The sequence below is a fragment of the Manacus vitellinus genome, unplaced genomic scaffold (genome assembly GCF_001715985.3).
Source record: "Manacus vitellinus isolate BGI_N305 unplaced genomic scaffold, ASM171598v3 scaffold_22_pilon, whole genome shotgun sequence".
NCBI lineage: Eukaryota > Metazoa > Chordata > Aves > Passeriformes > Pipridae > Manacus > Manacus vitellinus.
The window spans coordinates 3204552-3219713 of record NW_021939632.1 but is presented as its reverse complement, the minus strand read 5'-3'; the positions used below and the strand labels follow the sequence as shown (position 1 = coordinate 3219713).

General features: G+C 39.7%; 1 protein-coding gene across 11 annotated transcripts in view; it reads left to right on the top strand.

The window, feature by feature from the left end:
• The window catches only part of KALRN (kalirin RhoGEF kinase), a 330405-nt gene that overhangs the window by 132332 nt on the left and 182911 nt on the right, over positions 1-15162 (top strand). For all 11 annotated transcript variants that reach the window (XR_003915798.1, XR_003915799.1, XM_029959838.1 and 8 more), the window contains exons 10-11: positions 4259-4428; positions 10269-10443. Coding sequence is in view for 9 of the 11 variants with exons in the window: in XM_029959838.1 (XP_029815698.1) it covers positions 4259-4428; positions 10269-10443 (345 nt within the window). In the remaining 2 variants the exon portion in view is untranslated. The remainder of the gene's footprint in view (positions 1-4258; positions 4429-10268; positions 10444-15162) is intronic.

The window sequence follows — 15162 nt, the reverse complement described above, 5'->3', positions numbered from 1 at the left end:
CCCTGTATTTCACTGAATTCTTCTTCATTCTGCTCTAGTCTTCATTGCTGTGATGAATGTTCACTTGTTGAGTTGTCATGAGCACCTTTTTGGGGGCCTGTCCTACAATACATGATGCTTCTCTAACATAGTGAAGGGGTAGCACATATACCCTGGAAAGTTGCTTCTTTCCATTAACATGCTTGTTTTGAATGACTGGCAAAAAATGTTGTACAATGGTAATTTTCATGGATTGAACTGTCTGGTTCTTTGCTGTGCAATGGTCTCATTACTCAGTGTTTTTAAACTGCTTTTGAGGGGAGTATAACTCGTCTCTGTCACTTACAAATAGCAGCATACAAACATTGGGTGTTTAACAGTTATTCCAATCATGCAGGCAACATTTTCTTAGCAATCCCTTTAGGTTTCAGGTTTTGTTTAAAGTAGTCCCTTACTCTAAGTCAGAAGCATTAATTTCTAAGTAACAGGCACAGATGTCCTTCAAACCTACAGTAAGTGGTCCCATTAAGTACTTGAGTAAAATGAAGGGTATTGCATCAGCTAAAATAGCTGGGAATAAAGAGCTGTATTGTCTCTTGGATGGTGGGAAGCTGCCTGTGTTTTATATCCAAGAAAGATGCAGAGGTTGTTACAATATATGAGAGGTACCAGATGCTCCCTCAAAAGAAAGAAGGGGTGTCATTCTTCTTTTCCCCTGTTCTAGGAGTCAATTATCTAGGAGATAATTAATTTTCTTGTGTAAAGCCATGTTACCTTGATAAATAAAGCCTCAATTCTGGAGCCTCTGTGGACCTTCAGCATGAACTTTTTAGGGTGAGGTATTTGCCTGAGACTTTTGTGCAGCTGATAATTATAACATTTTTGCATGTGGTTTGGATCAGTCAGATTTGTGGTCGAATCTCTCTGATAGACATAGTTCAGGTTTTACCACTAATGCATTAGTATCTCCACATCCAATTAATCATACCAAAGCCCAGATCAATCAAAGGAAGCACAAAAATTATTTTTCTGTTTCTTCTTTATTGTTTTCCAGGATTCTGCATTTTTGATTTAGTACATGTTAAATAATGCAATGCAGAAGTTATCTTCTTTTCTGGAGACATGTGTCACTGGAAAACTTAGTAAAAGTCATCACAGGTGTATGTGGAAATATTGCCTTAATATTTGGAATGTTTGCATGTATCTACATATTCCCTCTGCACGGGATCAAGTTTGGAGTACGTAGGTGAATGGATCAGGTGCTCACAAATTTTGCTTGTGCTAAGAATAAAAGAAGTCAGTTTCTGCACATATGAAATAAAAGTTGTGCTGTGCAATGTGTGAGATTTCAATGAAAAATTGAAACAGTTCACTCAGTCTAGACTATCTAACTGCTTAGAGTAGGTCACAGCATGAACTGGAAATGCACAAGGTGTCTAGTGATTTGGGGCTTTAATAGTCAGGATTTTTTTTTAAGTGCTTGAATAGTTGCAGTGGAATGAAACATCAAGCACTAACAGGGAGTGATTTTCCTGAGCAGTGACAACCAGGATGTTATTTCTGTTTCATGATTAACAGCCTTTCTGACTCTGGTGTTGCAGTGACAGTGTAGTTCATCTTTTCACTGCTGTGGCATTCACAAGTGGGGCTTGGTAGCAACTTATTCCAGGTGCTATTAGTTGTAGCACATAACCTGGGAGATTTTTGAATCAGGTTCCTATTGTGAATTGTTCCTGAAAGATCTTCCTAATATTATTGACTGATCTTTGTATTAGGGTTTCCCAGGGATTGGTGAAGTCTAGAGGATTAAAGGCCTCTGAGTCAAGGATGACCTAGATTCTGATAGATTTTATTATGCAAATCCTCACAGTCAGAGGTCATTAATGGAAACATCTGAAGCTAATATGAGTTAATATATTTGAATGCTCTCAGACATTAATGAGTGTTTTGGTTCCAGGTGAGTACAATAGAGTTTAAGTATTTTAAAACTGTTTTGATTTAGAAGTGTGCTCAGAAAGTGATTTAGGATCTTAAATGTCAAAATCCTTTTGGCTGCTGGTAAAAGTTGGGTTCTGAAGACACTTTTGAAAGCAGGATTTTCCTCTGAAATTGGGGGATTGGAAACTTTCTACTCTGCCCTTTCTAATGATGATTTCAAGAGATTCCTAACATTGAAGCAAGTTCTTGATTTCACTGTCATTTTTGTAAAGGAGTGTTTTTTGTTATCTTAAATGGGAAAACGAGATATGACAAAGAACAGAAAGAAATTAAAAAACTGTTGGCTTTCCCACCTCGAAACAGGATGATGGTTTAAACACATAGCCATTTTTCTCTTCTGTATTTACAACGTGCTCTGTTACTTGAAGATCTGCTAAGCAGAAAAAGGAATATTCCTGAACAACCTGGTCCTCGTCTGTTATAATGCAGCTGTCCCTACTGTTTGAGTGGCTGTAGGGATTGGATCAAAACCAGAAAGATTCTGAGTGTAATTTATATATAAAGGCATTAATGCATTTTCCTTTATGGTGGCTTCTCAGAGTTCAGGGCATGAATCTAAGGCCACAAATGAAAAAAACTTTCTATTTGACTGTTTAAATGTGTTTTTGTTCTTTCATTTATTTCATAAGCCTGACTGCTTACTTACATTTCATTCTTTTATACTATGCCTTTTTCCTGAGAATGTGAAAATATGTAAAATACCCTGAGCAAATACATTCCATTGCAGGCCAGTAGTAGTGCAGTCCATTATGATTACGCTACTTATGAATAAACAGAGGTGTTTACCCAAAATATTCAAAGGTGACTCTGAAAATCTGAAAAGCCTTCAAATTAAGCATATGTTTTAAAACTTGTTTTTTAAGTCTGTCAAGCAAGGAATCAGTAACAGAGGTGGGGACAGAGCACAAGGTGTTGGGCTCTCTCTTTTCTGGTATCATGAGCAGTGCTGGGACAGGTTCTGATTTTGATTATTTTGGTTTAGGTCAGCATGATATCCCTGAAGTCCTTAGTGTGTGTATAGTGTAGCATTTGGTGACTGGCCTTAGGTGGAGACCCTGGGCTGTGAGAAGCTTTGCTAGCTGGAGCCTTAGGTGTCCTTGTCCTCCTCTCGTGTTATGTGGACATGCAGAATTCGCAGTCTAAGAAGCAACTCATTTTGAACACAAATGGTTTTACCAGCTCTTTGCCACCCACACACGTCTGTCGTCCTCTCCATGTGCACCCCTAGGTCCCTCTGAGACCAACTGCTCTGCAGCTCCCTGGAATGGCAGGCAAAGCTGCCACCAGCACCTCATCCCTTGACATTTCCCAGTGCACTGGCTCAACGTGTTGTTTCTCACTCCCATACTTCTCTGCTTCCTCGCAGCATATACCAGCAAAATGTGGGTTAATGGGGCAAGCATGGCACAGAAAACAGTCTCTCTGGTGGAGTCATTAGGATTTGCTGGCAAGCTGCCAGCTCAGTAGGTTGAATTTTACACTCACTCTTCAGAGCAAGCTTAAAGGGGAAACCTCCGTTCGCTTTAAGCCTTTACAGCCAGCAAGAGGCTGCTGGGACATGCCTGCCCCTGTCCAGACCTCTGATGAACAGCTGGCTGGAAATTCTCATCCAAGCACTTGCAAATGATTTGTTGCTGTGATTGTGGTTTTAAAATTGGTAGTCAAGACCATTTAAAATTAATGCATCTGCATGGGGTTGATTGGTGATATTGCTGTCTCCTATGTTTGGATTTTCCCAGAGTTAAAATGCAGAGTCTGAAGTGCATTTTGAGGAGGAGGTTTAAGTGTTGGAAACAAAAAAAAAACCAAAACCCCAAACCCTGGGAAGGCATAGCTGAGTAGGCACAGCTAGACTTCAGCCAGTACCGTGCATACATACCAAAGATTTTAGGTCTGTTCTGCAACAGGCTTCAGCTGCATGTAAAATTAATAGCAGCTGATAGTGCTCAGCTCCTGAAAGGGTTAGGTTGTCACAGCTGTAGGAGTCTGTAATTTGTTACTTGTGTAAAGAGTTAATGAGAGTAATATAATTAGTTATTGTCGTAGAATAAACTGAAATTCAAATTAATTTTTGAAAAAACCTACCTCATACTGTATTTATCTTACTTCCTTGCTTTAAATGGGATCGATAACAAATGTATCTTTTTGATTTTAGAAATTTTAGGTCAGTTTTCATGTGAAACATGCAGCCCTGTTTAATGCCTATGGATCTGGAAATAGAGAGCAAAAGGGTTAAATCTCAATCCCTCTGTGATTTATATTTCCCTCCCCTCCTTCCCAGCTGTGGACATGGATGGAAGATCTGCAGAAGGAGCTCTTAGAGGATGTCTGTGCTGACTCTGTGGATGCGGTTCAGGAGCTTATCAAGCAGTTTCAGCAGCAACAAACAGCCACCTTGGATGCTACCCTCAATGTTATTAAAGAAGGGGAAGATCTAATCCAACAGCTCAGGTAAGCATCCACCTGGAGGACAGGTGTTGAGAAATCTGATACATGCTGTGGTTTAGAGGTGCATAAATAGGGAACTGTAAGCTAGGATTAATTGGGAGAGTTTATTAATTCTTTGCTTATTTATAATTCTTCAGATTCCTTGAGTGTTTCATTGAAACTGCAAGGAGTGATTTGTGTGGACTGATTAGAGTAGTCTGTGGATCAGCATGGGTTTTCTGTTTGACAGAGAGATTATTTATAGGCACAGTGAAGTGAATTGAAATAAATGTGTTTGAAGTGAATATTTTTAGTTGGTATTTATAGAAGATTGTTAAATGGTTGTGAGCCGAGGCCTCGTGATTTATGTGGTTATTCCCGATTTAGGAGAAGTGTATTCCTCTTAATAAAATACACACGTGTCTAACAGTCTTCACTATTTCATTTTGCATGCAGCACCCTTCTATTTATCTTTGTCTATGTGGGGTTTATTCATAGTGTCAAAGAGGCTCTTATACTGCTGGTTCTCCTTGCGTTATGAATTAAAACAGCTCATTTTGCCTGATTTAAAATACATGAAGAAGTTGGGGTTTGGGCTTTTTTTTTTTTTTTGCTTTCTCAATCTGCAAGTATCATCACATGAATGTTTGCAGAGTAAACTTATATAGAATTTGTAATTGAGAAATCTCTCTCATTTATTCTTACAGTGGTTTACTGTGCCTTCAACTTTGTTGACAGCAGTGAGTTTTCCTGCCTTTAAGGGATGTACTGAGTGTCAAACCAAGTCCAATGCATCACTTATTATTTAGATCTTTGTATTGTTACAGGTTACCCTTATTTACAAGCACACAGTGTGCATGTTCTGTATACATAAATAATATGCAAATCTCCCAGGTCTTATGCATTTCACCAGACACTGTCCCAGGGTTAGATCACCCTCCTCACCCTGAGCTTTCCTAATCTGATGCCCTAACTTCCCACCTGAAAAGTTCAGAAAACCATGAGCCATGATAGGAAAAGCCTAAGATGCTCTAGAGCAGAGTGGATAATGAAAGACTGGTGGAGTTCTGCTCTTAAGAGCCCTCCTGGAGTCCTTGAGCCTTCTACTACTGCATGTGCTGAGCTTTTCTCTATGCTTTTTCCTGTCATTCTGGAGGCAGAGTCTCCTGTGGGTCAGAAAAGAGGTCTGAGAGGGCTGCTCTCGATTTTGATTGTCTTTCAGCCCTGGAGAGCCCATGTAAATTCCTAGTCTTGCTGTATATGGCTTGCCTGCATCACAGTGGGAGAGTGAGGGATCTGAGCTCTGGTACTGCTTGTTGAGATTAGAGTTAGAGAGGAAGGATCAGAAGCAGACATAGCTAGGTTCCATCCACCTTCACCTTTACTGATGAGAAAAGTAGAAAAGAAACATGCTGAGTTTGGAAAGTGAACTGCCAGAGGGAAGGAGTTTTAGCTAAGAATGTATGTATGGCCAGCCAGAGCAGATAAGTCAAAGTTCTGCATGGTAATTTCCCTTTATTCACAGGAAGTGTTTGCAAACTTTATGGCAATTCTATGAGATCACAAAAATGGCAGTGAGATTCTGAATTTTGGTTATTCTTCCCACCTGTTGGTGTAGCATCACTTCAGTGTGAACACACCTGAAGTGCCTGAAAGGGACCTTGTATATGCTCATCAGGTGGAGTGTGGAATGGTTTGTGGGGTTGCAGAAAGTGTCTGTGTTCAAGCAGTCCTGGTTCTGGTTGTGGGATTGGCCTAAAGGATTTTTGCCTGCACCTGAGTCACAGGAAATTGGCATGTAGAGTTGGAGCATGGCCAGGGTAATACCTGGAGCTGGAAGTCAGTGGAGCCTGGGAAGAGGTGAACTGCAAGATGGTGTGTGGGACTTCAGCTTTTTCTTAATGTAAACTTAGTCAGTTCTTAGTTTCAGTCTTTGAAAAGAGACAGTGGCCTCAGCTTTGGGACTTTTGGTTTGGAATTGGTGTCATGTCCAAATATTTGCAAAATGCCAAGGCAGGTTTTGTGGCAGTTGTGTTTAACAAAGAACTGTTGGGTTTGGTGTCTGGCTTGTATTCTGGGCAGTGAGCAAGGTGGAACAAGGTGAGCATATTTGTGCAAAGTGATCCCCTGCTTCTGATAAAGTCAAGACCAGACACAGAGAGAACGCTGTCTGGAAGACAGAACACACAAAGGTTTGCAGTATGGAACTGTCAAGATGATCTTATTGAAGTGTTGGTTTTGAGCACTCTGACTAACTCCAAAGCCTGTAATGGGATCCTGGACTCTTTCAAATAGTGAAACAGAACTGTGTGGAAAAAACCATGAAGCCGCCTCTGCATGTGCCCACTCTAACAGCTTTTGTGGCTGCTGGTGACAGTAAAGAAGACACAGATAAAGGATAAAAAGCAAAAAAACTAAAATTGCTGCAATCTTTCCTTAACACAAGGTTGCATTTCACAGTGTGGATCACCTTGTACCTGCTGTGAAGAATAGCTGAAGATTGCAAATGCTACAACAATGAAGGGAATGAAATACATCGCTCTTATTAAGCGTGTCATAACACAGGTTAAAAGCAATAAAATTACTAGAGCTTTGGGAAGTTTTACATTTCTTATCCTTATCTTTGAGAGAACAGATATTGGTTTAGAAAAGATCACTTGTGTAATGGCACTCTGTGTCTCCTCCAGAGGGGTGAAGAAAAGCTCAGCTGCCTGAGCTAAATACGATACCTGGAACTGTTCTTCACACAAGATCTTCAGGGCCACTGTGAGTACAGAGATCAGAGATGCTACCTGTCAGAAATAAAACAGGCCTGGCTACCAACTCTATACCTGTCATGGTTAACATTGGAAACTTTTTTTCCATCCTTCCCTATCAGTGTTTTACTGAGGTGATCATCATTCTCAGCAGCCAAGGCAAAGAAAATGTTTTGAACTGCAGTTCTAGGGGTGCTGCTGGGGGCAATATTTCTGCTCATCTGTGAAAGGCAAAACAATAACTTGCTTCAGTGAGGTGTGAAAGAGCAGGAATGTTAGGGGCTGAAAAAAAAAGCCAGTGAAGAGTTGTTTATTTTACCTTTTTTACAGTAGTTCAGCTTTTGATAATGGGTATATCTCACTGAGCTTTCTCCCAGTTAAAGCACTGAAAGTGGTTATAGGAGCACAGTGTTCTTTTTTAACAAACTCAGCAGCAATGTCCTGAGTTCAGTCTTATGTTCCCCAAAGTTTATTTTCTTATATCTTCTTCCCAATAATTTTCTTGAATTTTATAACTGTAATACATAACCTTTCAAAGATTAGTAAGGATCTTATATTAATTCTCTCCCAGAATTTCTCACCAGAAAGAGCAAGAAATATTGTGGCAGAAGCATTCCAATCTCAGAAATGTTTTTTTTTCTGAAGGGAGATCTTTCTCAAACCAAACTAGTCAGGGATTGTCAACACCTTATCTGACAGGACTGTTAAAAAAATACCAGATTAATACTCTTAAACCTTTGTATTGCATCAGTCACTGAAATGCAAGGGTGGCTTGATTTGGAGAGTGAAATATTTAATGAAAAAGAATTTCTAAAACTAAGTGTGTCTCTAGATCCCATGAGAGATTATTCAACACCAGTCTTGAATAATTCATTGAGTCGTTTAGGTAATATATGAATAGTAATAATCCTGCATTTGAATGAAGACATATTTCATGTCCTTTTATAGAAGACAGGTGCTGTCTGAAGGAAACAGAACTTGATTGGATGCAGCCTCAGATTAAGCTCTAGTTTCAAAATCTCACCTAGTTATTTTCATCCCTTCTACCTCTGTACAGCTCTAATGTAGAGGCAGAGAGAGGGACTCTGGGATCATCAAGAACTTGAAAACAGACTGACAGAGTGAGGCATAAACCATAACACCTGGAGAGCAATATTAGTGTAATATTACCTTATAAGCAAGGGAAATTGGTAGTTCTTACTTCAGAATAATGCTGGAGCATCTGAAGTTCAGTGTATCAAACATCAAATATTTGAGGAAAAAGAGGCAAAACACATCCAAAGAGCTAACTACTGTGCAGTTAATAGCATTCTGTATTTTTAGTTTTACTCTTAGACTTCAGATGTTCAGGCAAATGCTTGCTCTTTTCCTCTAAGGCACACTGAAAACAGAATAACCTGTGTGGTTTTTTGCCTTAAAATCTTGAAGGTGTGTTTTAAACATAGTTAAATGACTCTGTGTCAGTGCCTAGTTCAACTTAAAACAATTTTAAAAAATTATACTTGGTTTTTTCTCAATTATGCTCAATGACAGGGTTAAATTAATTTGACTGTATGTTGTTTTGATCAGACCCTACGTGACGATAATTCGCAAAGAGCAAAGCATGAGAATTTCAGTTAAGTTCTGTAGAAAACTACAGAACTATAAATGCTTTGCTGTATATTTATGGAGGGAAAATTCAACCCAGAAAAGGGGAATAAAAACCTAAAAATTGCAAGCACGCTAGCACTCTTCCATAGTGGGGAGACTCCATGGGAACCCCTCCTCAGCTGCCCAGGTTTGCTGGACAGAAGAATGGCTCCCAGTCTCATTTGGTCCCTGCAGGACAGTGTGGTGGCTTGGCAGCATTACCTGACATCTCACTCATCTCCCAGTATTGTCAGCTGGGTCACTGCACATGTGGGAGTTTGTTGGTGCACTGATAGTCTGATAGGTGCTGTTGGATTTGTAATTGTCCTCCCCACCTTCTCCAAGGCAGAACTGGAGATCGATAGGAAAGATGGTAAGACCTGCTTGCTTACCCACTTCATCCTGTCATCCTACCAGTGTATTTCGTAGGGTTTTCTGTTGTCTTGGATTAAATGTGCCAAATAATGCAGCTGCTCTCACACACCTTTGAGGAGGTTGGATGGAGAAGACCATTGCATCTAAATCTTGTTTGAGCCTAAGTACTAAAGCCAAGATTAAATTTTGGCCTCAGAGTTTCCTTTCTGGTTCTTCTGAAAGCTGAGGGACCTATTGTGGAACATTTGAGGATAGCTTTCAGCTCTTTATGTCTGCAAAGGTTATTTAACCATGAAATAGTCATTGAAAAAAAATTACTGAGGACATAACAGACTGTAGGTGAGCTTATTAACATATGTGAGAGCACAAATAGAAAAGGAACTGTCAGGACTGTCCTTTCAGGTACAACAAACTCCCTCTTGGTCCTAGCCCACTAGTTTAAAGGGTTTGCTCCCTTCTGCTGCCTGTATATGGAAAATGTAAATGGAGCAGTATCTGACCTGTTACAGGCATGTTTCATTTCAATTACCCCAATGAAAAGACAAGTCAGTATCTCTTGGAGTGTTTGAAAGGTGTTTTCCTTCAGTGGAATTTTTTACAGTGTATTCTACATCTATTGCTATACCACGTAATCCAAAGGAAATCAAGGTATCCATACCCCTTGGTCTAAAATGCTCATAATTCTGATTCAATTAGTCCATAATTAATAAAAAAATGCAGAAAACTAGCTTGTAAAGTTCTAGCATCTCTGAGTTTGATGTGAGTATAGGCTGGAGCAGGTCACTCTGTAGGATTAAAGGGTATTGCCAGCCAGTCTCCTCAAGAGAGGCACTGAGATTGATGTACCATTCTCTTCCCCTCCCAAGTATGCAAGGTCACAGTGTCATGACACAAGAAAGGATGATCCTCTTGTTCAAACTTTGTGCCGAGCTCAGGAGCCACAGGATTTTGGCGAGTAGACGAGATGAGTCTTGCATACACATTCCCTCAGCCCTTTGTGCTTGGGTGTGCTTCTCAGCAGCACACAGAATCACAAGTGTGTAGTTCTTGCTCTTTTGCCTGCCTTGAAGCTGAGCTTTAACCATGCTTTCTGCCTTGCTGCAGGGACTCTGCGGTTTCCAACAATAAGACCCCACACAATAGCTCCATCAGCCACATCGAATCTGTCCTTCAGCAGCTCGACGAGGCCCAGGTACAGATGGAAGAGCTCTTCCATGAGAGGAAGATTAAGCTAGACATTTTCCTTCAGCTCCGGATTTTTGAACAGTACACCATTGAGGTAAGAGCTGGCTGCATGACCCGAGAAAGGTAGAGCTGTGGGACAGGGAGTGCATGTAAACATGCTCTGTTGGGATACATCTGGAGCTCTTTGATTGTGCTCAGCTGTCCAGTGAGGGACAGAGAGAGAGCTACAACCGTGTTTTAATTCAGCATGTTGAGCCTAAAAATATGCTTTAGGATATAGTGCTGGAATGCACTGAAATAGATTCATGTGCACTTAACTGACCGTGCAGAGAATCTGCCTGCTTTGCAGAGAAGCTTCATAAGGTGCCCATGTTATAACTCTCTGTTGACTCGAGTCTGTCAGGGATTTGAATGTGTCACTTCTGAGTGAGGTTTGTCTCTGCAGATACAAACAGATACATGCTTGTCTTTAAACCACAGAATGAAAAAAACATGTAATGCATAAAAGGAAGGGATATTTAAAAGGTGGGCTTCTTAAGCATTACAGTGGATTTATTTAAAAAGGAAAAAAAAATTAGAGGGGTAAGTTAAAGTGCATTTTCATGTCCTTATGTAAAAAAAGGTCTTTCGGTTCTGTCTTGAAATCAAAAGCACTGGATGGAAAACTTATCAAAACACTAATAATTGAGGTATTCTTGGACTGAGAAACTTTGAAGAGACTACAGCCAATCTCAGTAATTACTTGCTGTAATTCTGATAGGACATGAGGGAGAAAGAACAGCATGTAAATTAACTTGTGCCCACAAAATCTCTGAAAGACTCATGTCAGCATTTGTGTCCTTTCTGGGTTGTGTTCTTCCTGCTGTATCCCACTGGTGCTTGCTCAGTTCATGGAGCACTTTTGTGTTTTATGATGATACATTCCTGAAGGCATTTTTTGTAAATCTGTAGGTAATCTCAAGGTGGGTACTGGTAAGTAATGGGAACCTTAGAGTGCCTTGTTGTATTCCGTGTTTAAGACATGGCATGATGAATTATAGTGAAATAAAAGGCTGGAAACAGAGGTGTCCTGTTTCCTGAAAGGTGTCCTGTTCTGTGACTGGATGCCAGAGATAGAAATCAGTGAGGAGTATCTGAGCTTTTCTATTGAGACTGCACAGTTAGGTATTGTAATAAAGTCTGTCCTACAGTGCTTGTAAATTATGTAAATTAGAATAGTTTCATTTACTTGCCAGTTATATGCAGCCTCCTTGATACTGAGAGACAGTATCCTTTGTATGTCTAAGTATAAATGTATGTGTGTATTTCATGTCAGATAACATACTTTGCCATAAGAGTAGTATCTCCTACATTTTAATAGATTTCAAAAATAAAGAAAAAAAAAAAAAGAAAGAAGCAGTATGTGCTTCTGAAACACCCAAATGTGTCTGTAGAGAGTATATGGTGAACCCACGTGAGTTATTCGTTAAGATCTCAGCCTGTTTCACTACAAATTCTAGGTCTGAACCTGGAATTATGTTCATCAAAGTAAAGACCTTAAAAAGCCAGAATTAAAATAAATCACCGCTCTCAAATTCTGTTTCTTTGTAAATAGTCTTTCAATCAAAGATCTCACAGACAATTACCACCCCACATGACTTTACTGATGGGGCAGCTGAGGCATTAGGAGATCATGTGGCTTACACCAGTCCCTTCCATATGTGATGCCAGAATGGGAAGACTGTGTGGATGCCTCTGATTTTGTTTCTGCATGAATCTTACTTCTGTGTATTCATAGAATGGAGTGGTTGTGATACATTAAAATATTTAAAATTGAAATGTGTTTCAGAGTCGTCTAAAATCAGATTAGCTAGAAAGGATTTTAAAGAAAATCATTAGTTGTCACTGCAGATTTGCTATTTTTTATCATATGAACATCTGAATTCCCTCTGCAAGATTAATATTACAGGGAAATCTGAGAACATTTTTCATAGAGAGTCTATGGGCAGATGATTTTATTTAGAAAACTCCCTCTTTCTGAACAAAGTATTTTTATTTTAGAATAATTATGACAATTTATAGCTGAAAACAATGAAAAATATATCCAGGTCAGTATCTTAAATTTTGTAAGTTCATTTAGTGCTTAAACAATAAAGGCAGTTTGATGGGTAATAAAAACAAAGGCATTTTGAAATAAAATATTATATGAGACATGTATGCTATGCTTTTCAAGGAACAGCTGAATTGACTCAAACTGACACAGTAATGATCCTTAGAAAGTAGATTGCAGTCAGTTGCCTCAGCTTTTTAATAAAGATTCCAAGTCAGTAGGAAACTGTTATAAGAATTAACAGAATTATCTCATGCCATTGTGGAGAAACAAAAAGATTTTTTTCATCACTATAATTAAAAAGCATGTAGTATTGCTGATGGTTGACTATTCCAAGCTGTTGAGGGAAAAAAACAAGGAAATTTAAATCAGGAAATTAAGTGTTTTTTCTACTAAAGACAAGTAGCTTGAGCTATGAGTGGAAATGTATTTAGGTTTTAATTTTCCATAATAGCCTAGATCCTGCATAGATTAAGAATCGTGAAATAATGTGTACCAGTATGATTGATTGTCAAATGAATTTCTCCTCTTCTAGTCTAGATAAGCCCCCTTCCATCTGTCCAAAGAGCAATGCCATATTGAACACATCCTTAATGAAAGCCCTCTACCTGCTGCAGCATGTTAATCCTCCCTGCACTCACACAAACTGTCTGCAAAAAGTGGGCCCTCCTGTTCCTCCCAGACTTGAACACCTTTGTTTTATCAAGCACTGAGTTTCCAATTTCCCCCCCTCAGATCTGTGTTCTCACCCTGGGTTCTCACGTTCTTGAGCTCCAGGGAATCCCTTAAGACAAGGACCCTTCTCTGGCAACTCTGGTGAGAGGGAGACTTGCATATTTCTGGTGGAAGCCAGAAGGATGCAGCAGTGGGAGCCCATCTGCTCCCCACTGCTTTAGAGAAGGCTGTGCACCAGAACTCAGCCTTAGAAAATAGTTACCTCCTGTGTTGTCTCATTCCATCCAGTTCTGGTACTGAACAGTTTTGATTAATCTGTTAATTTTCCCTGCTACCGTCTCTCTCTCTCTCTCTCTCCTTTCCAATTAACAATGCAAACCGAAAATATTAGGATTTTTAAAAGCTCACAAATGGCAAGTGAGTGATTTGCCTTTTGTTTTATTTAGAAAGTGTCTGACTGTCATTTGTTCTTTGGAAACCTTCCTTCTCTGACTGTTCTCCCCAGCTATCAAAATTCATGCCATAGATCACATAACCCTTTCCTTTGGCACTCCTTCCTAAACTCGCACTGTACCCATCTGCTTTGTAGCCCTCCTGGTTTGTGAGCTTTTCTATAATCTTCTCTTCTTGACAGAGGTTTGGAGCCCAGACAAACTTCAGGATTAATGTTTGCTGCACAAGCAACACTTACTTCCATCTATATAGGCATTATTGGACCTTTTCTTGTACTTCAATGAAATCTGCCAGCTATTGTTGCATTTTGTCTTCAGAAAAAGTATTTTACTTTAAGAGAAGCCACCTGCCTATTTTTGTGACAGGGCAGACCAGCTGTGTTCATTTAGGACTTTTAAAGGTCTTCTAAGCCTCATAGGCAGCTTTTGTGTTGTACTTGAGTCATGGCAGGTTTGGCAGATATGAGTTTGGATACAAACCCACAGGCACAAAGCATGTGCTGCCTTCTCTTTCTTGCCTTAATCTCATTATATTGACTGATATTTACACACTGGGTTCTTGGGGTAAATTATGAAACCTAAACTATGGCAACACCTCGAATCAGACACAACAGAAACATGAGAGAGCCTGGCTGTCCCTATGGGAGGCTATTTTGCCTTAGGTTTTAACACCATAAAATGACAACCCATTCTTTATTTCAGAAACATGTCTAACTCTGGTGCCTGGTATGTTTTATTCCTTAACCAAGTCACTGCACTTTTCAAGGCAAGATGGGATCATCAGGATTTTATGGTTGGTCTTTCTCTATGATACAGACTTCAGCTGAGTTAGTGTGAGTTAGTCAGCCAGGTAACTCAGGAGATTCCATGCAATGTGAATGTGGTAGCTGATCCGCTGTGAGGAAATGGGGTGTAAGGCTCAAGGGACAATAGCTGGCAGACATCAGCAGCAGTCCACTGAGAATGTTATTCATACAAAGCACAGTCTTGCTCCAGACTGCTTCCTATATCCTTAGGAAGGTCTGTCAAGTATACTTTGTCCCTTGCCTCAGAAATAGTAATTTTAAGGCTTATTAATGATTACTTGCATGAGTGCTAATGTAAAGTAAAATGCTGAGTAAATGCATAAGAGCCAAATGGTAAAATACAGTGAGTTGCAACCCCTAAAAAAATTACTGTCATCCAGAGTCTTTCTGCACATTTTTTCCTTATCTTTTGTAGAGAGATGATCAAATTCACCTGTAGGCCTCTATAAAATGCCGTGACTGAAAACAGGAATGATCTCAGCCAATGCCTGTCTAGCAACAGTTGTTGGTTACCTCCAAAGAAACTTCCCTCTCTCTTTCCAAGAAGTACTCAGCTCCATCTCTTGTGTGTTGATTTTTCCTACAACTTGTAGGGATCTGTTCAATGCTAGACAGAGCCTCTGCATTGTCTGAGAGTGACATGGTTCCTACACCAAGACATAGTGCTGGAAGGGATTAAGGGGATTCCCACTATACAGTATAAATTTGATCTTGTATGCTGTATATTATATTTTAGAAAGCCCCATGATCACTTAAATCTTCACCTGCTGGATATCTAATTTTCCACTATT